A 25368-nucleotide genomic window follows, 5' to 3' on the forward strand; every position below is an offset into this window, starting at 1 on the left:
TTCTGAGCCCTACAGAGAGATCTGTATGGCCACAACACTGAAAATCAATGATAAAACCTGCCCAGAAGGGATCGGGTGGGAAAAACAAGAGTGTAAAAGCCTGGGATCCCCTGTCTGAATTACCGGCACCTTGTTTAACCAAAGATAATCTATAGATACGGGGTGCTCTGGTGTCTGCTTCAAACCCCGAGCTGTGCCAGAGGCCAGATCATACCAGAGGCTGCCTAAGCACCATACTTATAAGTAGGAGAGAAAGCTGCATTATGGTGGGAAGCTGGAGGTTTCACTTTGCCAGTATTAAAATGTCCTCTGAATTTCTAAAAACCTATAAATGACAATTTCATAGCTCTGAAGCGTGGCATCTAGCACAGGGGAGTGCTATTTTAGACTCTATGTTGACAGCTGAAGGGGAATGGATCACAGAATTAAAAACTAGTTGCTGCTCAAGCCCAAGCAATCATGACTTGATTATGCTTCTTATGGGCAAACAGATGCAAGTCTGAGGCACTAGCATATATTCTTAGTGCTTTGAAAGGTCAATTCACAGAGCAGAAAACAATTATAAGCCAAATCAGTTAGGAGAATGGATTTAAGTATAAAAGCATGACTGTGAATAGAGAATGATTTAAGAGTGTTTTACCCCAAAACTCATAACCGAGACAGGAGTTTGCATCAGTTTAAAAACTGCCTGGCTAATATGTAAACAGCTATAAAAATAAAAATATGCCCAACAAAAAGAAGAAAGGAGATATTCATAACTCTGAATATAAATCAGCAACTAGAAATTGTAGAGCACTGATAAAGGACACAAACAAACAGTAGAAAAACCATCAAAACATCTTTCCCCGATGCATTAGTATGAACAACAACAACAGAAAGGAGCAATGCTATCGCCCGTTACCAAACACAAATGGCAGAAGCGTTAGTCACAGGACTGAGAAATGTTAAATAACTGTTATTACAACTGCAACATTTCACATTCAGCATATTCACATCCCGGAGCTTAAAGAGACACGCTGGAGGAGCTGACTGAGCAATTAACAGCGATGCTTAATGCCTCACCAACAAGTTCCCGAGGACTGTGAGGATGGAGATGCTCTGCGGCAGGGCAGCAGTGGTGTGGCTGCCTGCGGCTGCCTGCAACTGCCTGCCCTCCCAGGGCTCCAGCGTGCTCTGGCACAGCGAGGAGCGGTGCCGCTGTGCTCCTTCGACAGCTCCAGGTGCTGGTATCTGACGGCACAAGTGGGGACTCAGAACAAGGGGACAGATCGCAGACACAGAGCGATGAGGTTGCTGGTCACCGAATTTGCTTTGGTGTGACCGAAGGCAGGCTGTGGGGGTGCTGGCAACGGGGGCTGCGTGCCAGCAAGTGCGGACCCCGAGCTCGGGCAACCTGACAAGCTACGATGAACGTGATGGCCAGAAATGCTAACCTGGTGCTTTGATGCACAGCGCTCTGGAATAACAGCTTCAAAGTTCTATTCCCTATTTCAAGCTGAAGCAGCTGCTCAAATTTGTGACTAATACCACGGTCCATTTTTCAAGGAGGATGTTAATAAAACCAGGGAGGGTTCAAAGAGGCAGAAAGCTTGGAAGGTGTGCTGTAAGGAGCCCGTCGGGCAAGCAAGCGAATCCCCCCCGCGCCCTCTGCACAGCCCGAGCTCAGCCCAGCGCTGCAGATGCCGAATTGCATTGAGGGCTGCGAAAAGCAAATCATTTTCCAAAGGAGCCCCACAGTGCAGAATATCAAGGCTAAAAATATGTAAATCGCCATGGAAAGCGCTGTCAGAGCTTCAGCAAGACTTGCAAGTTGCCAAAAGGCAATTTCAAATTTCCGAGCTCGCTGCACGAGGCATTAAAAAGGTCACTATTTCTGAAATAAGGATCTTTACAAATAAACACATTTGCTGAGGACTCGGTGAGTCATGCTGGAGCGGAGCACAGAGCATTTCCAACCTAATGCTTTTGACAGGCCACGAGCAGGGTGATCTTTTCATGTTTACAGTTCATCAATAGTTTTTACAGCTGCACAGTCAAACTTTAAAGCACATTTAGCCTGGGAGGAGGCTCGGCAGGTTGTTTTCCTTGCAAAAGTGGTATTAAATTTATTTTTTTCTTCCTCTTTTATAGCATTGATTTGAAGGTAAGTATTTGAACTTCAAATACAGGACTGCCACTCAAGCACCTGCCTTCATTTTTTTAATATATATATACTTCTGTCACATCTTCCTAACGATATAAATATTTGAAGTTTTCAGCTGATGCGCTAAAAGGGACTCGATCCATCAAAGAGTATTTATTTCAGGAAATTCAGTGGGCATCATGCTGCATGTTTGCCGGTGCGGGAGCGGGGGGGGTGGTGCTGGCAGCCTGCAGCCCCAGGCTCCCCACTTTCCCTTACCCGGCTGGCACCAGGCTCGCTCCGCTCAGCGTAACCCAGGGTCAGGGTCCGTCCCAGCCCCGCTCACTATCGCAGGTACCCTGAGCACATCCAGCACCAACGGATTTAGCTCGCTGCCTGCCGGGAGGCAGAGCCGCCTCCTCACCATCTGCGGGAGGGGAAGAGAGCCCCGGGAAGCCGGTTCCAATGCCCCAGATGGGGAAAAGCAATATTCAAGAGTAGCACCGTAGTTTCATTCTTGGCTTTTTCTGGTGAACAAGAAGGGATTATCCTACAGACTGAGCATTAGGAGAAAACTTTGCTGGCAAATGAGCGATGCCAACCTTGCCTTCCCCCTCCGAGAAATAAAAGATGCCTAACCATGCCCCGGTAAGCTTTCCAGAAATTCAGAGGAATTTCCATTGCACAGCACTCGCTCCGCCCGGCTGCCTTCGGAAGTGCTTTGCCATTGGAAACTCCTCGACCTGCCATACAGGACGGCTACAGGAGGATGGTGTGTCCTGTCCATCATCCATCACTTCGGGATTCCACAGCACCAAGAGAACCCAGCACATTGCAACCAGCACCCCTGGGCCCTCGAACCGCTCTCCTGCCCACAGGCAGCATGTGGGACCCCTCTATTTAAGGCTCTCACTTCCCCTGCCCGTGTCGCAGCCCCGGCACTGCAGGCTCTGCATTCGGATAACCTCGGGGCAGGGAACAGGACCGCACTGCCAGCTACAAACCTGCTCTCCTTTCACACGGGTCAGACCCGGGCAAACTGCCCCACGGGTCCTCAAGCCACTCACACCATCACCTTGGCCATAAACCGGCCTCACCTTCCCCCAGCTTCCCAAATCTGAGTCAAAGCATAAAACATTTTGCTAGAATAACTCCAGGGCTTCGAAACAACCCCAGCTCCCACACGGCTCTGCTCTACCAGGAGGCAGCAGCAGCCAAACAGAGATTTGAAGGGGGATAGCTGCGCAGCTTGTGCCAACGCTTTCCATCTCCTCCCTATTTCGCATTAAATCACACAGAAGAGCCCGTCCCGCTGCTGTTGAAGCCAGGTGATGTTTTGCCATCGGCTCCAAGGGCAGCAGGGCCGTGCTCCACGGACAGCCAGAAGGGTGGTGTCTGCCAGAGACACGAGCCCCCCCCAAGCACGCGGGAAGCCTCCCGGCACGCACACCGCTACACCCGCACGGCACAGGCTGCCTGCACTGCCCCGGCCCTGCCAACCCCCCGGCCCTGCCTCCCCCACGCTGCCTACCTGGGGCTGCTCCCGTGGGTGCGTTCCCCCATTTCCAGCTCAGGCTCATGCACAGGGTGCATCACTTCACCCTCAGCACCGCCCAGCCCACGCTGCACATCCCTGCAGGGAGACCAGTGCCCCATGGCAGCCCTTTTAATGGGTCTGTCCCAGCTGCAGCTCAGCAGCTCCAGCCTGGCTAACGCTCACGGCACACACCTGCCCTCACTCTTGATGATGCACCTACAGATTTGGCTAAAGGAGACGACGAACGCTGCACCGAGGGCAGGGCTGCGGGGATGGGGCAGTCTGCGCAGCTTGGGGCCAGCCCCCCGTACGTTGGGTTACCAGTATTTACTGCGTCATTGCTCCTCAGCCCTCGCCTGCTCCCACCTCTGCCAGCTCCCTCAGGGCACGGTGCTTTCTGTCGGATCTGTGTTTGTTATCAGCCCGGCCTCGTTCACTTCGCCTGCTGCCAGGAGGGAGCTATTCCCCCTCCGTGGGCTCCCCGCTCGGCTCCGGCAGCACGGGAGAGTCTCAGAGTCTCCTCCGGCTCCTGCGCTGAGATGGGGCAGGTGATGTTATCCCCAATTTACAGATGGGTGGTGGAGGACTAGAGAGATGGAGATCAGAAGCGTCTGCTCATTTTGGGTGCTCAGCTGGAGCTGCGCAGAGCCTGGGATCTCACAGCCCTGGAAACAGGCTCTGTGCGGGAGGTGACAGCGCTGCCACCCAGCCGGCCGAAAGCGCTGCCAGAGCCTGTGCTGCCAGCAGGGCTAATTACGATGAAACCCAGACCCTGAGGAGCACAACTCCTGGGTGCCAGTGGGACATTCTGCTTCTCCTATTTGCTGGAAGACTTCTCCTCATCCTGGGGGGGAGGGGGGAAGATCTGTCCAAATTGACAATGCAAATAATTTCTAAACGAGTGACTGAACTTGTGTATCCTGAAAAGCCCTTGCTGAAGACACAGGGCTGCTTCCGAGATCCTCTGGTGAGCGGCACAGGCACGATACCCGACATACGCACCGAGATGCTGCAGTTTTACATACGCTGTGCTCGTACTGATCCGCAGGTGATGGAGACCAGCTCACACATACCAAACGCCTGTGACAGACACAGCTGCTGCATGTTAGAATGGGCAGAGAGGGCCATTCTGTTGCAGCGGTCCCGCACCCCAGCGCACCGTACCGCACCGTACCGCACCGCTCTCACCCCGGGGCCGAGTGCTCGCTGCCTGCAGACGGGCTGCGCTGCGAGAGTGCGGCTCAGGGGCGGAGGCGCTGACACGTCTGTCTCTCGCTTCAGCCGCAAGCGAGCTAGGACAAACAGGAAAGCCGTACGGCACATGTCTATAGGGATGCACGGAAGCTCAGCCAGGAGGGTGCCTCTGCCCCGAGGCGACCAACCCTGGAGCGGGGAACCTGCCCTTCTCCTGCTGCCGGCTGAGGCTGGGCGCAGCAGCAGCTCTCGTGCTTCCCACAGCAGCAGTGGGAATCGGAGCAGGTTGCAGTAATATGCAGAGTAGATATTATTTAAAACTGTTTTTATTATTTAAAATTATTTTGGATATGCACGCCACCTCCCCCTGGTCTCACTGCCATCCCTGTGCCCGCACTGGAGCACGCTTCGACTGCTCGGTGATGGAAGCAGAAGACCGGCTCCTGCTTCCCCCCCAGCTAAGAGGTCTCACACCCTGGGCTGCAGCTTTCCTACTTCCTCTGAAAGGCGTGAACCCTCTTGTCCTTCTTCAGCTTTTCACATTGGAGCGAAGACTGAAGGCTAATGTACAGAAAACACTTTCATCCTTGGCTGAAGCATGCTAAGGAATGACAAGAGACTCTCCCGGCGCAGAGAGAAGGAGCCTCAGGGCTGCGAGAGGCTTCCAGACCTGCTGCCAGCTTGCTGCCGCACCGTGGGCTGGCAGGGGGGAGCGGCAGGTCCCTGCCCGGAGGGGACCCCGCTGCGCTGCCTCACGGGGTCCCCATTCCCCCAGCGCACTCTGCGGCAGTGTCGCCGGCTGCTCGGCGGTGAAGTCGTGCGGCACAGCTGCTGCGCTGCGATAAGGTTTGCTCAGCTGAGCGAGGCTGTTAAGGCAAATGGAGGATTTGGCAAAGGCTGCCGTGCAGCCTGGCAGAAACGACTGCCTCGGCTGGCTGGTGAGGCGAAGCCGGAGCTGCGGCAGGCTCGGGATGGCAGGGAAAGTCGACGTGAGAACACAGTCTGTCTCACGAAGTGACAGTGACCTTTCCCGGCTAGGCAAGCAGCCCCGAGGTTGGGGTCGGGTAGGAGCAGCCCAGAGGGAAAGCAGCTGCTGACTCTCACACCCTGTTGTAATTGTTCATGCGATGACATCATGTGATGCAATTGATGATGCTGATGCATCAAAGCACTCTGACAGTTGCAAAAAATAGTTGTAAGTTGGTCTTTAACATCCAGTCGAGCATCAGCCAGCCCGTCCCTAGGAGTTTGTCAGGAGGGAGCCCAGCCCCTCGGGGAGGAGGGGGCAGAGGTGCCACCCCTGGGGCCAGGGGTGGTTCTGCAGGACGAAGCATAAGCCAACACTGATTTTAAGAAGTTAAAACCAGGAACGCTTTAAAAGGGTAGTCACTTGTTGGTAGCCTCTTTGGGGATCGCTTTCCCCTCCCTTTGCGATTCCAGGCATGAACTGAGAGCAAAGGTACAATTAAGGGACAATTACCAAATCATCAATGAAACTGGAAATGTGACCGACCGTTTACGAGGCACGAACACAAACGTCGCCCTCAAATGCCACCTTTGTCGCTGCTTTCCACCGCCCGAGTCCCACGGGATGTACTGCCAATGCCAACACCCCCGTGGGCTCCCAGCAGCCCCCAGAAAGCCTGGGAGGGGGTCGCACGTCCCCCTCCGCTCCCTGCAGGGCTTCTGTCCCAGCCCAATTCTCCTCCTTCAATACAAACCGCCTGGCAGAAAGCAAACGCACTAAGCTCCCAGTGAGGGCGGTGGGATGGCAGGGAGGTGCTGCTCCTGCTCCCACGCCTGCCCTCTGCCTTCCCTCGCCTGCCTTATCATTTCTGTATGACTCTGGTCGTCTCTGTGTGATAAAACAACACAGTTCCTAATAACCTGACGTGGGAACGGCTAAGCCATCCTCTGCAGCCCGACAGCGCCAGGTTTGTCTATAGATGGTGGTGTCGGGAGATAAGAAACAGGCAATATCTGAGAAAATCATCATGCAACATCACCCGCCCAGCAGCCACAATCATTTCTCCTGCCTCTCCACATGATGACTATGAAAAACCCTGATATTTTCAAGCCTGTCAAACGCAGTCACTCACCCAGTGCGCAAGTGATCTTTTGCAAGGGTTAGGAAGACGAGCAAAACCCAGGCATCCTGCCACACAAGGGAGCAAAATCCTGTTGTGAGAAGTGCTTTCGACCCCTTCTCCTTTGGGCAAGCAAGCCACAGGGTGGCAGGAGCCCCGGCGCAGGGAGGGCAGCAGCAAGAGCACAGCCGAAGCAGCAAGGAACGGACCACGGCAGTTTCAGCATCCTTGTAAATCCTTGGAACTGAGCCGGTGGTTAAATGATGGCGAATCAGCCCTGCTGCTGAGGCTGCCTGCCACAGAGCTCAGTGAGGACGGGAAATCCCCTGGCATGACGGGAGCGGCAGCAGCGCTGCCCATCGCTGCCGGACACCGTCGCTGGGTCCCTGCGGGGCAGCCCGGGGCGATGGCTGCAGCCCTGACCATGCACTTACCTCGACCGCAGCGTGCACCCGCCTCTGGGAGCCTGATCACCAACGATGTGCAAACAAATGCAAAACATCAAGTTGCCATAAGAGCAAGTCAATTAAAATCTGGCCCTTTTGCCAGCACTGGCCCAGAGGCAGAGCTGCTAAGGGAGGCTGGCCGGGTTTCCTGGTCCTGCCAAAGGCAGCTGGCTCTCCTCTAGTTGTGGAGTGTGGGATTTCTGCCTTCGGGTTAGCTCACTTTGTCCTCATGTTTCTCTGGAGACCACAGAGCGAGCAGATCTTTGTTCGTGCCAGGTCTCCTCAAGCGACCTCTGCTCCGCATCCCTCCCCACCTCGGACAAGCGAGGGACCGGACTAGGCACGCGAAGCCATCGCTCAACGGCTTCAGCTAGGAAAGCCCGTGGCCAGGCAGAGGTGTGCTGCTCATCACACAGCGTGCCTCCGGTCCAGAGAGCGACCGTGAGAAGTCAACGGGTTTCTGTCTCTGAGAGAATCACTCCAAAGCACATCAGACATTTTAAAGCACAGAGCATACCCTGGCCTGAACTCTTCGTTTTGGAGATACTGTTAAATACCTGCTGTAAGTAGATGGTTAAAAGATAACACAAATGTAAAATAAGAAAACTTCAGAAAGCATCCCCAAATCCCCAGGGCTGACCCCCCGGCCCATGTCACACGATGTTTTACGCCGGGGGTTGTGTAACAGATCTGCTGTGCGGTGATGCAGCCCGCTACTCCTCCTCGGCACAGGCTGCAGAACCTCTCCTCCCGGAGCCGCCGCAGAGCTGTCAGCATGCACAAGCCGAGGGAGAAGACACCAGTTGTCACCCAGGCACTGTCATTCTTTATCACAGCAGGTGTCTTCTTAATCAAAGACATATCTCGAGATGCCCGTTGCCGCAGTGTCCCTGAGCGAGCCACGGCTCATTACAGCCTGAGCAGTGGGACGACGCAGAGCGAGCAGCAATGGATGCATTCCCGGGGTGCCTCACCCCAGAGAAAAGCTACAGAAAACCTCGGGTGCTGAGCCTGAAGTGCCAGCCAAAGTGAACCCACCCATGAAACCTTAGGAAGGGATGGGAAACCATCCTCTCCACACCAAGCACTAACCCAAAACGCAGTCAAACACCAGCCTCAAGGAACCTGCTTCCAAGTGTCATTTAAAAAAATTAAAGGGAGTTTTAGATGTAGCACAGATGCAGCCCTTACTGATGGGGAAGCAGGGCAGCGAGCGTGCAGGAGCCCTTCCAGGTTCTTTCAACGTCGCAGAAAACCCTCGCCGAGCGCACAGCCCTGCTCGCACCCCGCTGCGCTGCCCTGCTCGCTCCTCGTCTCCCCGCAGGCGCTTCGGAGTGACTCAGTAAATGAGGTGGGTACCTTTCCCCTCGGATGTCTTTGACTAACTCACCCTCAGCACCTATCAGCGCCGATGTGCATTAATGACAGTGGATGTATTGCATCTGTACCCTGCCAGCGCACGGCCGTGAGTCAGCCAGAGACGCTCATCGGCAAGGTGAGCCAGGGATTAACCCCCCCTGCCAAGCGGGACCCCTCGGGCAGTGGCTGAGAAACCCCCCTGTACTTATGGGTTAGTGCATTTATATAATTTGAAGAGCAATTTTGATTTCCCTGAAAAAGGATGTTAATGCCTATTTATGAAGTGCACGCTGTGTTCATTAAAAATCCATGGTGAAATCCATGTGAAAAGTAACCACCAAGATGCGAGAAGCACTAAGTTTAATACCATGGCTGTCTCACCTCATCTCATCCCAAATAGCACGGGCAACTGAAGAGCATCACAGGTCTCCACACTTGGACCGTTACCCTGAACCACTAAGAGGTGACCTGTGGTGCCAAAGAGCACCGTGTGGTCCAGGCGGGCTGTGCCGGTGGCCAGGGACGGGTCTATACCCTACGGACCAGCAATAACAGTGCTGTGGGCCTTGCCAGGAGCTGTATAAGAGACAAACACTAATGAATCCACCCAACCCCATGTTAGCAAAAAACTGCGTGCAGAGAGAAGGGAAGCGATTTACCAAAGGCCACGTAGCTCTCGGCGGCAGAGCCAAGCGTCTCTCCCCGCTCCCTGGCTCCTCTCAGCAAACATCCACTGGCACCTCCCGGCCAGCCCGCACCAGCACCCCACCTCCCTGGGTACCGGGAAGAGGAGGGTCCAGCACCAATCCGTGGGGCATCCTCTCTTAAACCACAGCTACGCTCCCAGCCACCAGCCCCAGCCCCCGGGCTTGCAGCCTTCATTTGCCATCCCTAATTATTTACAGCTGTAATGGAGATAGTGACCTTGCATGGGAAAAAAACCCACTTGAGCCTCATTCAAATTCAGACTTCCACCTCTATTAAACAGTAACAGCTCTTGAGATGACAGACTCTGCACCACGCCTATGCAGCAATGAAATGCCTGTTTCTGAGCTGTTCACAGCATACATTTCATTCATCACGTGCTGTTCACAGGCAATGTGGGAACCAGCTCTCTACATCACCTCAGAAGATGGGATTTTTGTCCAGATAAATGCTGCAGCATCCCAGGAGGGCAAATTCTGCACCCCCTATTCAAAGCGCTGGTTTCTCAAAGCAGAGCTGGTGGCAGTGAGCTGAAGGATGGTTCCTCTCCGGACACCTTCCAAACAGCAGTGAGGTTCCGGCTGCCTGGAGGCACAGCCCCGGCTGGCAGCGGCCAGGGCCCCCTCTCTGTCCAGAAGGATTTTTATGGCTCTTGGCATTTGGCCACATGCCACAAAAACATGGGTCTGGAGCAGACCGAGGGTCCAGCTAGCCTAATTTCTATCTCTATCAGAGGACAGTAATTAATACCTATTCAATACATCCTCCACCCAGTCAGGGTTCAGGGATTTTCCAAGTCAGAGGTTATGCCTGGGGCATTGCACGTGACACCTTGCAGAGCCCCGTGCTTGAGGCATTTGTTCGATCCTGGTTTGACCCCAGTGCCGGGCGCGTGGCCTGCCCCTCCTCAGTGCTGTCCTGGTGGAGAGGCTTGTTGGGGGTGGAGCGGAAGGGTTATTAAACCTGCAGCGTGGTAGTTACATCAGATATTCTCAAATGGGTAACTGGTCCCTCTTCACCTTCACCCATCGCTATCGTCTTAGATGCCTCCATCGTCTCCCTTCCATCACACAAGTTAACTTGATGCCTCCTAGCTCTCATATAATGAAGAGCAAATAACCCCTCCCTGCTCACCTCCCCAAACCTCCCACGCTGTTACAGACCTGTCCTGTCTCCCCCTCCATCACCTCCAGCCCATGCTGATGGTCCCTATCCGCGCAGTCCCTCTCCGCACAGCCATCACCCCAGGGCTCTCCTCGCCGGCGGTGCCGGAGCTGGTGGGCATCCCTGGGACAGAGCGGTGGCAGCGGTGCGGGCACCGTGCTGGGGCTGGAGCAGCAGTCTGCCAGCGAGGTCAGCGTGGCTGCGTACGGGGAGCTTGGCTGCGTACGGGGAGCTTGGCAGCCGCAGCAGAGACACCGTCACCAGTGGTGCTGGCAGCACCGCAGAGCTGGACCAAGAGCACCATGGAGAAGCGTTCAATTGCAAGGCGGGTTGTTGATGAGAATCTATTACAGACACCAACCAGACAGAGGAACAGGATGAGCAGCTCCTTAAATACCTACCTATAATGAGTAGCGAGAAAAAGTGCTCTATCATGGCTGATTGCAATCTCAGGGACATTTGCTTGGCGCTTTTAAAAATTAAAGATAATAACTTTCTAACAGAAACAATATTGCTGTCACCTTGGGGAAATTCTCTGCTTGGCCTCACTCGGAAGGACTGAGGAGCTGAAAGCAGGCGAAGAGCTGGTGGCTGTCCAGGGGCAGCTGCTTCCAGCCCAATTTAACGCCTTCGGTGCGAATCAGCTCAGCAGAGCCAAAAGCAACCACAGACAAAACCAATTGGGGGAAAAATGTGAGTGCAGAAGCACGGTTGCTACTCAGGAGCAAGGGCAGAGCCCTTCCCTGGCACCCCACGCTTCTGTTGGGCCTGCTGAAAGGGGAATTGAAAATTGCAGTAAAAAAATTAAAAATCAGTGGTTTTGATATTGAAAGTAGCAGTTAGGACACGCACGTGGCTGATAAGAGAAGCTAACGGGATCAGTTAAAATAAATCTGCAACCAAAGGGTTTACGCAAAACAGGGAGGCATCCTTTAGTTAGAAGAAAGGAGCTTTACCACCGACGTAAATCACTACCAGATCATGACAGTGCAACTGTCAGTCATGAAGCAGAAGTGACACACAATTATTTATTCATCAGATGCTTCTGTTCTGTACTTGGAGACAAATAGTCTCCTGTATTCCGCCAGGAATTAGGGAGGATGCTAAACAGCGACAATTAAATGTAAACATGAAACTGGTAGGACTAGAGAACTTCCTCCCAAGAGCGTTCAGAGAATAGGCTGAGAAGTTTTCTGAAGATCTAAAATGGATTTTAATAAACCTTGGCATTCTGTTGAATTTCTAGAAGACAGGAAAAGCTGGTTAAATGCCACAAGTGATGGTGATGGGCAATGGTAGGAGCTGCATCCCCCAGCATCGCCTGTGGGTTAGCTGGTGGGCAGCACCAGGGAGGAATCAGGGGAGGAGATAAATGTCAAACAGCCTTGCGGAAAATAGATATATCAAACTTCATGAGTTTTTCTTGATATGGTTACAAATTTGGTTGATAAAGGAAATCGGTAACATAATACATTTAGAGTTCCACAGGGTATTTGATTTAGTTCTCTTGACAAAGTAAAAGATGAGCATTATGCAGAATCAACAGCGCTTTATTAAAGGGACGGGGAGGCAGATTGCAGAGACTGTACATTGTCATCCGATGGGATATTTCTACATGGGATTGCCTGTTACCAGAATAGTGTTGAGCTATAACACTGTCTTCGTCAAAAGCATTAAAGAAAACATGAAATAATTGTGGGTAAAAGAGGCAAAGAGCAGAGATTATTTCTTATGCTCAAAGGAAGCTTAGGGGTTCATTTCTTTTCCCAGTGCAACAGCTGGCCTAGGGACACGGACAATCCACCCTCAGCTGAAGTTTCCAGGACTGACCATCTATCTAAAACGCACCAGGAGCCAAGCAGGAGTTGCAGGTCAGGTGTAGAAATGGCTCAGCAGGGTCCCGTGGGCTGTAGGGCTCAAGTGGCAATACTCACAATATTAGGTTTTAATTTAGAAAGGATTCCCCCCAAAAAGACCAAAACTGTAGCAAAGCTCTCCAAGTCTGGCAGGGAGGGATCACCAGCTTGGGAAAGGCTGCGCTGCTGCTGCTGCGGGGCACACTGGAGTAGGAGGACCGGGACAGGTCCAAGAGGGACAGCTCAGCTGAGGAATGGCTCTGAGTCCCACATCCTCGCGCAGCCGCAGGCAGATGTGTCCTCCTCTGCAAACCGCCCCGCGTCCCGCCCCAGCTGAGGACACCCCGGAGGGACAGCAGGATGCCGTGCATCCTCCGGGAGGGAGGCAGGCAGAGCAACGCTCATAGTCCTCCAGAAATGACAGAGCACTTCATTCTGATGAGGGAAACTAAGGAGGAAAGGAAAAGTACCACGTTGCCTGAAAATACGGTATTTCAAGCAGCCTTGGCCAATCCCCCTGCTACTTCTGCCTGTTTCAGATCCGCATGATGCCACGGAGCCAGTCCCAATCTACACCACACAGCAGGGAGGACAAGGAGGCTCCCAGCGTTTAATGATGCTGAATTCAATTAAGTTTGATTAAAACCAAAGTTATTTTACTTTCCTAAAACCAACAGAAGCCTAAGCAGCTATTTCTCAACTTCAGCTTTCTCCCCAAAGTGCCGTGCATTTCCCTACCATTTATATTAACAAGAAGTCACGGAGGAAAACAACTGATGATAAACAGCCACGGGGGACACGCACCGACAAACGCTGGTCACGTTTCAGCGGGAAGTACAAGAAGATACCTAATAAGTATTCGCATATTGTAAAAGTGATAATTAGAATTCAAACACTGCAATTTAAAAGAGAGGCTATCCTAGCACAGCAGTCTGGGAACGCCTGCCTGGGCTCCAGATATTGAGTCAACCACTAATTTGTGTTTTCCAGCGTGGGTGTCTCTACATAGGTCTGCGGCGGCTTCATTCAAGATTTATCCGCTCTCGTCTATGGGCTTTTGACGCTCACGTGGTGCGAGCGGCTCCCACGCAGGCGCTGCGCGTGTGTGACTGACATGGATTTAAAGAGCATCTGCGACGGAGCGTGCACCCAGCGCTCACGTCGGTCATTTTAATAATCTTCCACGCACACTCAGCCAGACGAGCAACCGGAGCTTAATTTCTCTGTCGTTACACACATTAAATCGCCATTAGCAGCGGAAAGTTCAAGGCCGAGGCGCTTCCCGCCGGGCAGAGAGCTCTGTTCAGTGCTAAAAGCATCTTCTGCACCATGGCAGAACTGGCCCTTTCGACTGACCATGTCCATTCCTAACGCTGGATGATAAAGTGCAACCTTTGTCTGTTTTTCAAGCCAGATACAACGAGTGCACAGAAATTAGAGACGCAGCAGGGCCCTGCCAGCAGGAATCAGACAGGACCTGCTGCATGTAGAAGTACTGGGTGCAGGGGCTCAAGACTCAGCGCTCCCCTGGCACAGGGTGCAATGGCGGAGAAAGCGGCCGAGCAGCTGCAGCAGCGATCCTTGGCTCTGGGGGGAACTCAGCCCCCACTGCAGCACTGTCCTTCCTCCGCTCGGGAACGTGCGTGAGCTCAGCACAGCTCGGCTGGGGGAAGTCTTCCTTTCCCAGCATCGCATCGGTTAACAGCCTGTGAAACACCAGTGCCTTTCTCCAGCAAAATTCAGGAGGGTGATGAGCAGCACCACTGCATCCCCCCAGCACCATTGCAGCCCCATGTACTCACCCTGAGCACTGGCTGGGACTCTCCCCAGCTGGCTGCTGACTCGGTGCTGCATGCTCCCCCCCCGCAGCCCCCACTGCCCACCCGCACTCTCACATACACGCAAGGGATGCCGGAGCCTGTGCCCAGTGCAAGGCCTGGATTGTGTCCACGGGCATGGCTGAGCAGCACCAGCATGGCACCGTGCAGAGCCACCCCACTCCCACTCCTGTCCCAGCAGCCGTGGGAGCACCAGCCCGGGGGAAAACATGCGTCGGGGAATGATGAGCCCTGCGGCAAGCACATGCCCCACTGGTCCCAGCCCCACGCCTGGGCTCAGGCCGATGGACTGTGATTCAGCTGTGAGCTCTGGCATGGCACTGTTAAGTCCTTCCCTGAGTGTGCTGTACCCAGGAGACCGGGGCCTCACCGGTTCCTTCCAAAGCAGTGATTTATCGCAGTGAGGGAAACATAAAATATTCGCTGAAAAAAAATACAGCCAGCAAACCCAAGAATTTTGGAAATTACTCATGCCTCCAGTGATCCCATCTTTCACAGCCCTGGCTGCTGCCTCCTCGGCTCCCTCAGCCCAAGAGGGGAGACAGATTATCTCAAATTATTTATTATGGAATTAGAGCATGATCCAAACCCTCCTTGAATCAATAAGAAAGCGCTGATTGACTTCACCGGGTTTAGGATCGAGCACCAGGAACAGATAGGGCATTTCTGCATCTGTGGCCGTGACTCACCGAGAACTTTCTGATGTGGAGGGAGCAGCTTGGCCGCCACGGCTCGCTTGCCCCCACCATCGGAGGCGTCGCTCCCGGGCTGGGGGGAGCCTGATGCCCTCGGGGCCATGCAGGACAGTGCAGGTCCCCCCGAGTACACAGGACACCAACTGCTGCCACTAATTATAAAAGTTACGGCCCAGTATGATTCCATCAGCTGTTTTTTGCTGCACAGCTACCAGTACCTGGCTCGGTTCAAGCTCGTGTTTAAGCACAGCCTGTTGTTGCTCGTATAAATCTCAACCAGTAGCTTTGGGTCAGAACTGCCCCCAAAGCGTGGCCTGTGCTGCAGGAGGGCAGCAGCTGCCGTGGCCTCTCAGCCGGGCACTGCTGCAGGAGTGAAGCAACGGGGCGAAGCGGTAAGGCCGGGTAGGTGGGACCCAGCCGTGGGGCAGCCGTGGCGAAGCAGCCCAGCTGTGGGCCAGCCGTGGGGTGCAGTCCCCGAGGGATGGGGGGGACACACACGCTGCAGGGGGGCAGTGGCAGCACACCTTGCCCTGCTCTGCTGTTCAGAGGGGAAGGGCTGGCACTGGTGGTGGGGAATCGGCTATAAAAATGCTGGGTGCAAAAAGGTTCCCTGTGACAGGGACATGGAGCCTGCGGAGCCTCGGAGGGGGGGAGAGACGGAGGGGCTTTGCTCGCTGAGAAATTCGCATTAAAACAGCTCCTGCGGCCGGGAGATGGACCTGTGGCCTCTCAGCCTGAAGCTCCCCATCTCCCCGATAGCAGGCACACGCAACTCGCTGCCGGGAGGATGCACGGCGCGGCTGCCCACGGAGAGCGCCGGTCCCCGGGCACCGGGGGACCCCAGCACCCCGCGGCCGCACCCGGGGCCTCGCTCCACTCGGACCCCGCGTCCTGCGTGCAGGAGCCACCCGCGAAGTTTCACCCTCGCCCGCGGCGGTGCCACAGCAAGCGCCGTCTCCGTGCCTGGGCAGGGGAGGGCGGCAGTCGGGGGGGGCGGCGGGTCCGCCGGGCAGCCCGGCCGGGAGGGATGCTCCGCTCGCCGGCCGCGGGTGCCGGGGCTCGCCGGGGGCCCGGCTCTGGGGTGAGGGGGGGGTCCCGGGATGCCCCTGCCCTCCCCCGAACTTTTGGACACGGTCCCCCCCGCGGGGCCGGGGGCAGAGGGGGTGGCGGTGGGGCGCCCCGGCGGGGCGGTCGGTACCTTCCAGGCAGCACGTCCTCCAGAGCCCCGAGTGGGTCATCACCTCCTCGTTCTTGCGGCTCGTGTCGTTGTCGCTCGTGGACTTAGTCCTGCACACGCCGCGCGAGTAGAGCCAGTAGTCGGTGCCCACGGCGATGGTCATCAGGCTGAAGGCTGCGAAGGCTCCCACCGTGGTGATGAGCATCTGGACGCCTCTGTCACACATCCTCATGCTGCTTCATCCTACGGCGGCGGCTCGCAGGGGAAGGGCCGGCGCCGCCGCCCGCCGCCGCGCTCCGCGCTCGGTGCCTCATGCCCCCGCGGCCCGCGGCGAGCCGGGCCCCCGCGGCGGCGCTGCGCGGGGCCGCCGAGCCCCCGGGCGCCCGGCCGGCATGGCCCGAGCAGGCGGAGCGGCTCCGCCGTGCGCCCGTGGCGGGAGCGCGGCGCCTCTCCCGGCGCCTCCCCCGCGCCGCCCGGCCAAGGCATCCGCGGGGGGCGGCGGGGGCGGGGGGCAGCGGAGGGCGGGCCGCGGGGGGTGGGGGGGGGCCGCGCCGCCTGGAAACCGCCCCCCGCCCGGCCGGCGGCGGGGGCACCGCCCGGGGATGGGGACTGTTCCGGCGGGGGGCCGGGGACCGAGAGGGGGACCCCACCCCGGAATGCCGGGGACCGGGGCGGGGGGGGGGGGGAGGCCGGGACCGCGCGGGGGACCCCACTCCGGGGTGCTAGGACCGGGACTTCCCCGGGGAACCGAGACTGGGCGAGGGAGCCCACCCTAGGGAGCACCCGGGCAGACACCCGGCCCCAACCCCCCCGGTACGGGGCGGCTCGGCTCCCCGACCCCCGCCCGGCCTCGGCCGGGAGCCCCGGAGCGCGGTCCGCCCCGGCGCTGGAGCTGCTGCCCCGGCACCGGGCTCCGAGCACCGGCGGAGCTGCGAGGGGTCGCGCACCGACACCGCGCCGTGCACCCGCAGACCCCGGGGCGGGGCGGGGGTCACAGCAAAGCGGTTCTGGGGGATGCCCCAGCGCCTGCCCACGCTGACACGGAGACCAGTTTTTATCACCTGCCCAAGCGCCGTGGCAGACCAAAGCCATCGCAGGTGTCTGTACCTTGGGGTGTTTTCCACATCACGCTCCTTAATTGTTCGTCACCAGTTAAAACCCTCACTCTCTCTCTCTGTGCCTCTCTGCTGTCTCCTCATCTCTCAAACATTTTTGCAGCCAGTTGGATGAGCTTATGACTCATGCGACCTTTCAAATAAGCTCTATAATATACCCACCTCTTAAATTAATAGTCTTTTAAGGGCTACGGGTGAGACAGGAAAGTGTATGATTTACCTGATAGTGTGTACTTCCACAGTTCTCATTTGTATGCACTCACATGTAAATACTAGTTATTTACTCCCAAAGTCCAAACAGAAAATTATGAAGGGTACCAAAAACTCAGGCACTGAGAAATTAAGAAGTGTGGAAATTAAGTAGCCTCCTCAACCTTAAATCACCTTCTTTGTGCATACTCATTAGGCAGGGCGTGCTGATTGCAACGCCGCATTATTTCTTCCCCAGCACCCTTCCACACGCAGTGTGCCCGCTGTACTGGCTGCCCAGCTCTGGATCACTCCAGTTTATTCCCTGCTTCGTTACGGGCCCTTTGCCTCGTTTACCACCTCTGTTCAGAGCTCAGGCTGGAGCTGGAGGCAGGTCTGCCCGGGCTCCCCCGGGTGCACAGCACCAGTTCCTGCTTTTCCAGTGTTTCCATCCAGAGAGCTGCAGTCCTCAGTGGGCTGGGGGCCAACAGCGCTCGCTGATGAGGGTGAGGATGGGGACTCAGGGGCTGTGGTCAGAAGCATCCATCCAAGCTGAATCATGGGGCTTTTTTCTGTGTAATTTTTTGAGGAAAGGGTTATAGCTGCCCAGTTTCTGTGACTGGCGTTGGCACCAGCACATGATGGTCACAGGTCACACCGTGGTGTCACAGGCTGGACACCAAGATGAGCCCCGCGCATGGCTGCACCTGGGTGCTTTTCCCGAGTGATCTGATGCGACCGTGAAGGTAGCTTGGGACAAGGGGCAGGGAGACCCGGGTGCTGCTCCAGGACAGCAGCCTCAGCTGTGGCATTACGCTCCCTCATCCTGCCACCTCCACTGCTCCCACGCCTGTCACCCAGCTCCTGCAGCGCGTGGGGCAGCGCCTGACACCAGCACCCTGCCTGGCCCCCATCCTGCACAGAGGCAGGCGTCCCGGGGAGGAGGCAGCAAAGATATCTCACACCTACAGCGAAGGGGCTGCAAATTGCATTCCGAGTGGGGGATTTTGCAGCCTTAATTGTGTTATTTTAACATAGTGTGTGTAGGTGTGTGCAGAGTGCACATGTACCGTTTCCTAGGCTTGAAACAAAGCAAGCTCAAACAGAATCAAAGTCCGTGTCAGATCATGTTGGCCCTTGTATGGGTTGGTGGCAGGGGCATACCTCACTAAGCCCTGCACCGCTCTTACTTCTCGTTGCAGGGAGGACCCAGTCCCTGGAGTGAGCCCAGAGCTCTGGCCAGAACAGCCACCCCAGGGGATGCGCAGGGGGTTCACTAAGATTTGCAGCCAACAAAAATTTGGGGACCTTGCCATCCCGTTTTGCAGCTCAGACTTTGGAGGGCAGTGTGCCCTGGCAGTCACAGCCTGGTACCTTGCCCTGTGCAGCCTGAGTTCCTCCAGCTCTAGCTCCTGTCACCCCTTGCTGTTCACTGTCTTATCCATCATCATCCACCTGCTCACGGACTTGGACCCTTCTGAGCTGGGCAAAGTAGAAACCAATAACAAAATCCAGCCTATGCTGCAAAGATTGCACAAGTTGTGTAAAAAAAAAAAAAAAAAGCTGTCCTTGCAGGCAAAAATGTCCTAAACCAAGATCTGTTAGGCTTTGTCCTTCCAAATCCAGCGATGAAAGCTCTGCTGCATTTAAATTGGCAAAGTGACAGAAAGTAAGTAGTCAGAAATAATCCCTAGCTGGATTAGGTTTTTTCCTTGAAGGAAGAGAGGCTCTGATACAAGGCGAGTTTAGGTCATTAGCAATGCAGTGAGGCACTGAGCTCCAGCCTTGCCTAGTCTTCACTTCATTTCCCTGCTCCCAGGGGCTGCAAGGGGATAAGGACTCCAGAGCCTTTGGCACATGTGTTCATCCTTCCCCACTCCTACGAGGGGATTATTTATATCTGCACATGCTTTGGAAATGCTGGTTGCAATCTACTGGCTCTAACAGGACTCCAGTGGTGAGGCTGGTGTGTCCTTACGTGATGTGCTACCGAGTTTAGGGAGGTTCTCCTACACGTGACACGAGTGAGCAATGCCATATGTGCCATCAGCCCAAGTGTGTGTGGCATGAGCTGGCGCTCTCGGTGCGAGCTTGTGCAGTTGCCTACCAGCTCTGCAGCTCCCTGCTGGACTTCCGACAGTTTAGTAGCAATAAAAATAGCAGGGGAGAGAAACAGAAATCCATTCTTATTAAGCCTCTTTACTCTGGGAAGATGCACAGGGAGCGCAGGAGTGGCCATGCATGGGCTAGCAAGCAGCGCGCAGCCTCTCGGGAGACCCAGGCGAATGCGCTTGGAGCAGCTGCCCGCTAAAGTCCGCTTCGCTTTGCCCACGCTTCTGCTTTCGTGTGCACCAGCTGCACACGCTGGTGTGCCCCACCATTGCATCTGCTTTTTTTTTTTTCTCCTCTGTACCGATACCCTGGGTAGACAAAACAAGTCCAGGAGAGGGAAGGGGATGATGGGGATGGCAAACGTCACACCAGTGTCACAGGGTTCCCCCAGCTACTCTGTGCCAGCTCTGAGGGTACAGGGTGCTGTGTGCAGTTCAGCAGCTCCCCCATCTCAGCAGCCCTGCCAGGGACATCCCGAACCCGATCCCGGGCTGCAGGAAGGATGCTGAGGGAATCCCTTCCCCAAGGTCATACAAAGACCAGCCTCTACATGGAGCACATCTGCATGGGATGGATGGGAAAGGAGGAAGATTATCAAAGGGATTCTGTGAGGCAGTGGTACCACAGAAGTAATAAAAGAACAAATAGCAGGAGATTAAAAGATATTTTGTAGTCTGAGTCCAGCTGGACCTTTCTGAGCCACCATAAAAGGTTTGCTGCTGCTCTGACCCACCACAATTTAATTGATTTGATTTAAATTCTTTGAAGAAGAAGTGGATAACGGATAATGAGGCAAACAGGATTGTAATGCAAATGAAAGAGATGAAAGATGGCTTCGGGGAGACGGCTCTTGAAGGTCAGAGTCTAACGCAAAGCTGCTTCTGGTCACTCATTCAAACATTAATGAGGCTGTGTTCCTCCCGATGCCTTTGATGGATGGAGGGACGGCTCAGGAGGCAAACGCTGTGCTGATGTCTGGCCTTTATTCTCCTCGCTCCAAGCGGATTGTCCCCTCGCAGCGGTGGGAAGGATTTTACCTGGCATCTTGTAGGGACTTGGGGTTTTGCTGCCCGTGTTACACTGGGTAAGCAGACTTCTTAATCAGGTTTTTCCAGATACTCCGATGGAGGATCTAACTTCAGAATTAATTAACTTCACTATCAAAAGCTGACTCATTTGTCACAATGGTTTTGTCATTAGCTACCATAATTAAGGGAAGTGTCACAAAACCAAATGTTTCACTTACACAAGCCAGGATAACTGAAGCTCAGAAGCATTTCTGACATGCTGGGAATGGGCACACCAGCGAAGCTGGGGAAGGGGCTCGACCAGCAACCCCAAAACCCTGCGCCAGGGCCACGGGAGACCTTCCTGGCACAGCTCTGCAGGCCGCCCTGTCCTGCAGCTCGCCCTGCTCCGTGTCGAGGGGCTGTGGGGGAGCAGCAAAGGGGCAGCAGTGCCGGCAGCAGGGGCTGCTGCTTGGGGAGTGGGGGGACAGACGACTGTCCAGCCTGGAGGAAAGATGCTGGGGATCCATGGCCAGTGCCAGGGTCGGTCAAGCCCTGCAGTTTTCCCACCCCCATGCGAATTGGGGTGGTCCCCAGCGACCACCAGCAATACCGGGTGGGAGATACGAGGACACCTTTTTGCTGAAGGCTTAGCTGGAGTCCCCAAAGGGCGAAGGAAATGCCCTTCCTAACGCAGTCACCAGCTTTCACAAGGGCATTTCCTAAAAAAGCAAGTTTCCTCAACGGAGCAAAGCAGGTATGTGCCATGCAGCTCCCTGTGCAAGCGAGCAGAAAGCTGCTTAACGGTGCGCTCAGCCAGGAAACCCTTTGCACCCTCAGGAGCATGTGCAGATGCCGGGGGATTCACAGAGCCCCAACCCTCCGAGCCTGCTGCTCCCCTGCCCTTGCTGCCGCAGCAGGGCGAGACCGTGCAGAGCACCTGCAGAGGGTCTGCCTGGACCCAACCTCTCCGGCACCAGCCAGCTCACCCCCAGCAGCCCTGCGTGAGTTATAGGGACTGGGAACCAGTGTTCATAGAGTGGTGGGAAGAGCATCTGCAATAGTGTTAATTAACTCATCTTAATTAGCAATTAATTGAAGATACAAACAACCTCCACCTTCTCTCCCCACTGGTCTATACGTACCTTTAAGCGCAGCCACAGCTGCAGGTCTCCAGTTTGGGCCCTGCATTCAGGCAGGCTCCATTTGCTAGTATTCTCTGGCTGTACAGATATGCATCTTTTTTACAGAAAAGCTGCAACATCTCAGTGTTTGCTGCTGTAACAGGGCTCAGCGGGGTCCACCACGCAGGTGGCCAACAGCCAGAACCAGCTGCCGATTGCTGGCGATCCCATGGCATGCCCGGCCCGCCACCGGAGTCTCGCGGGCAAAGGAAGTCAAGCTCTCAGGGTTTCTTTAAAATTATATATTTTATTTTTTTCATACATGCAGCAAATAGAATAAAGAGTATATGCCCATCTAAAAGGAGGTCTTTATGAGAATCTTTTGACAACACACAGCAGGTAGTCTAGGATGTAGAAAAGTCATCAAATACTTGCAGGTGAAATCAAATTCACAAACACAAACTGTTCAACGATAAACATTTTCTTTTTTTTTTTTTCCTTGTTTTAATTGCCACTTTGAATGTGATCAGAAATAAACAGCTTGGATGACACTTCCATGCATGGAGCAAGATGCTTGTTGCTTCTTTTGCTGTTGCAGGCTCAGTGGCTCACCTGCTTCTGCAAAAGCAGAGAAGCTGCAGCACTTGTTAGTGTGAGTTAGTTCCACCCTCCAGATGTAAGCCCTACCTTTTGAACAGCTAGATCCTTGCACTCTGCGCTAGAAACCACCCTACTTCTTCACTGGTATTAGAGCTCCTGGGATTCACAATCATCCGAGCATATCTACCGCCCAGAGCATCTTCCTGTCTTTAAGACTACCTATGTGGGTTGGCCACTATGCAAACTTGCATTTATTTGTTAAATGGATCAATAACTCCTCTGGTGATGGCTCTCTTATCAAGAGAAGGCTACTCAGATGTCCAGCCAGGGGACATGAGCAGCAGCAGCAGGGCCCCCTTGCCATGTGCTATTGGCATGGCACTGGGGCAGTCCCCCACCACGCGCTGGCTGGAGAGCAGCTACGTTTGGGCCGCGCAGCAGCGCTGACAGCCCTGGCACAGGCTCCTCCTGACCTGCTGTGTACCGGCTGGGCCAGGACCGGCTGTGTCCCAAACAGCCTCGTGCAGCTGCAGGACAGCAGACTCGGAGAGGCTCAGGGTTTCCAATCCCCCCTCGCCTGCCTACAGCCTCACAGCCCTCCGCAGCGCCCGGCAGGCTGCCAGGACCAGGCAGCTCCTCAGGCTGAGCCCAAGCAGCCCTGCCTCTGCCCCCGACCGCAGGCAAGTCCCTGCTCAGGCTCTCCCTCACTCCCTTCGCTCTTCCGCTGTCCCTGTGCGCCACGCAAACTCTCCAGCAGCGCTCCACAGCTGCGGGCACCCAGCAGCCTCCCCTCTGCTCCCCAGCTCAAGCTGGGCTGTGCTTTAGACCGGGAATGCAGAAGGCCTGGACAAACATCTGCAGTCCTCTCTCCTTTTGTTTGGCAAAACATCCAAGTGAAAAACTAGGGCATGGCCAGGGAGCACCGGCATTTGCAGCCCTAACATCCCCCCAGACAGGAATGGGAATCTGCTCCTGCACCAAGGCATCCTGCCATATTTCCAAATGCCAGTGTTGGGAAAGAAATTCTTGGCCAGTGGGTAAATGCGAGCAGTTATTTCTTCGCCTCCAGGACCCTCAATCCTCCTGCCTCATGTCGTCTTCACACAGCATGCAATCTCCTTTTTGCAAAGCCCACGCTGCTGATCAGCCCCTCGGCTGGGTGCAGGAGCCGTGCGGGTTCTGCTGCCTGGAGCAGCCACCGCAGCCCCGGCTGCAGCCACCGACCAACAGCAAAGGGGCCGAAAGAGCCCTTGGGGGGGACTGTCTGATCCATCCTGCCCCATGGGGAACCGCCTGGGGAGCCTGAACCCCACTTACCTGCAGCGTTCTGGTATAATCCAGCCCGAGGGGAAACAGGACTTGCCATCCTTCGCAGGGGGGGTGACTGTATGTCCTGCCTCTCTGGTCCCTCCTCCTGCCTCACCCGGGGAGGTGCAGGGCTCTGGGTCCCACCCTGCCACTGCTGGACCCCACTGCCCGTCCCACCGCAGCCAGGCCGCTCAGTGTGGGACACCAGACTTGCAGCCAAACTCCCTGCAGTACGCAGGTGAGCAGTCGGGGTGCACTTCACAAGCCTCAGGGGATTTTTCTCTCCTCTGTAGCCACAGGCTGAGATACCTCCTCTGTCCCCCAGAGCATCCTTCTCCTGCCTCACCCACTGCTTGCTCACACCGTCCCCTTGTCCCCGCGGCGCTGCACTGCTGCACACAGCAGCGGGTGCACTGCGTGCTGGCAGCGCGCTCAGGTATCGTTTAACTGGGCTTTACCCGTGCATCAGAGCACCCGGGGACTGACTAACGGGGCTCTCCTGAAGCCTCTCAGCTCTGAGCATCTTCCTGAAGCGCTGCTTTCCCCATCCAATAGTGAAGATTAAATCATCAAATTACAGCAAACAGTGAGTCAACCACTGTCACTCTGCCCTTCCTTGGAAACATGTACAAATCTCAATGCCCGTGCAGGGCCAGGCACATCCCATTTTACATTTCTCCACAGAAGATACAGGTCATCTGGAAATAAACCTCGAAAGAAGAGTTTGGCAAGTAGCAGAACGCACGACGTCAGAAATGCTCAAGGTACGAGTCCTGCGAACAGGACTTAGCCCTTGCTAAGCTCTCCCTGGAGCACGGATCTGAACCCCGCAGATCCCGAAGATGCCACCGAAGCTGCCTGGCGGCACAGCTGGGCACGGCCGTGTGCTGACCCGCCTTCCCCACGGGGCCCCGTCCGAGGCTGCCCGGCTCCCTCGGCGGTTCAGCAACGCCTGCTCCATGCAGAAGTGTCACCCCAACACATATGCAGAAGTCCCAAACAGAAAAGACATTAACTCCCCCCCCCCCCAGCAGCCCCTGCGTGTAACCACGGCCCCGGGGTGCCCCTTGGCACAGGAGACCTTACAGCAGCGTCCTGGACAGACCCTGGGAGCGGCTTCAGAGCTGAAGATACAGAAATTAAAAACATTCACCACTGAAGTAATACTAATTCTGCAGCAACAGGTTTGAAAGTTACAGTAACGTACATGCTCTGAACATCAACTGTGGTCTGCAGAGGATGGCAAGACATCTTCTGAAACGTGTGCTGGACTTACGAGAACCCTCATCAGAAACTAGCCCACGCGCGAGGCTTCCCCAGGCTTCGTCTGATGCAGAGCGTCTCATAAACCCTCTCGTCAATCTGGCACAATTTGCAGTTTTTCTGGGTTTTGTTTTGTTTCCTCCAGCCCAGGTCAGTACCCGAGACCATGGACTCACAGCTCACACCCCCAGCACACAGCGGGCACTGCCTGCCTGCGATTTAATAACGGGGCGAGGACACCCGGCTGCCCGCTCCCCGGCGGGTGGGACATCAGCTTTAGCTTCTAGCAGCCTTTTTTTCTCAATGAATCATTACAAGAAGAAAATAATTTCAAAAGGTAGAGTTTGATGTTTATAAAAGATCTACAAACCAGAATTTCCTTTATAGGATTCCTCATGATTCATAAAATTCCACCCCCATTTTCCCCTATAGGCATGGAGTAATGCATATTTACATTAGAATTGGTAGTG

At 55.2% G+C, this 25368-nt stretch overlaps 1 protein-coding gene across 1 annotated transcript in view; it reads right to left on the reverse strand.

Annotated features, from left to right (window-relative positions):
• CACNG3 (calcium voltage-gated channel auxiliary subunit gamma 3) overlaps positions 1–16674 on the reverse strand; it is a 32989-nt gene extending 16315 nt beyond the window's left edge. The window contains exon 1 of the mRNA XM_054843691.1: positions 16202–16674. Within this exon, the coding sequence (XP_054699666.1) occupies positions 16202–16412 (211 nt within the window). The 5' untranslated portion in view covers positions 16413–16674. The remainder of the gene's footprint in view (positions 1–16201) is intronic.
• Between the last annotated feature and the right edge of the window lie 8694 nt (positions 16675–25368).

This window comes from Grus americana, chromosome 15 (assembly GCF_028858705.1).
Source record: "Grus americana isolate bGruAme1 chromosome 15, bGruAme1.mat, whole genome shotgun sequence".
Classification (NCBI taxonomy): Eukaryota; Metazoa; Chordata; class Aves; order Gruiformes; family Gruidae; genus Grus; species Grus americana.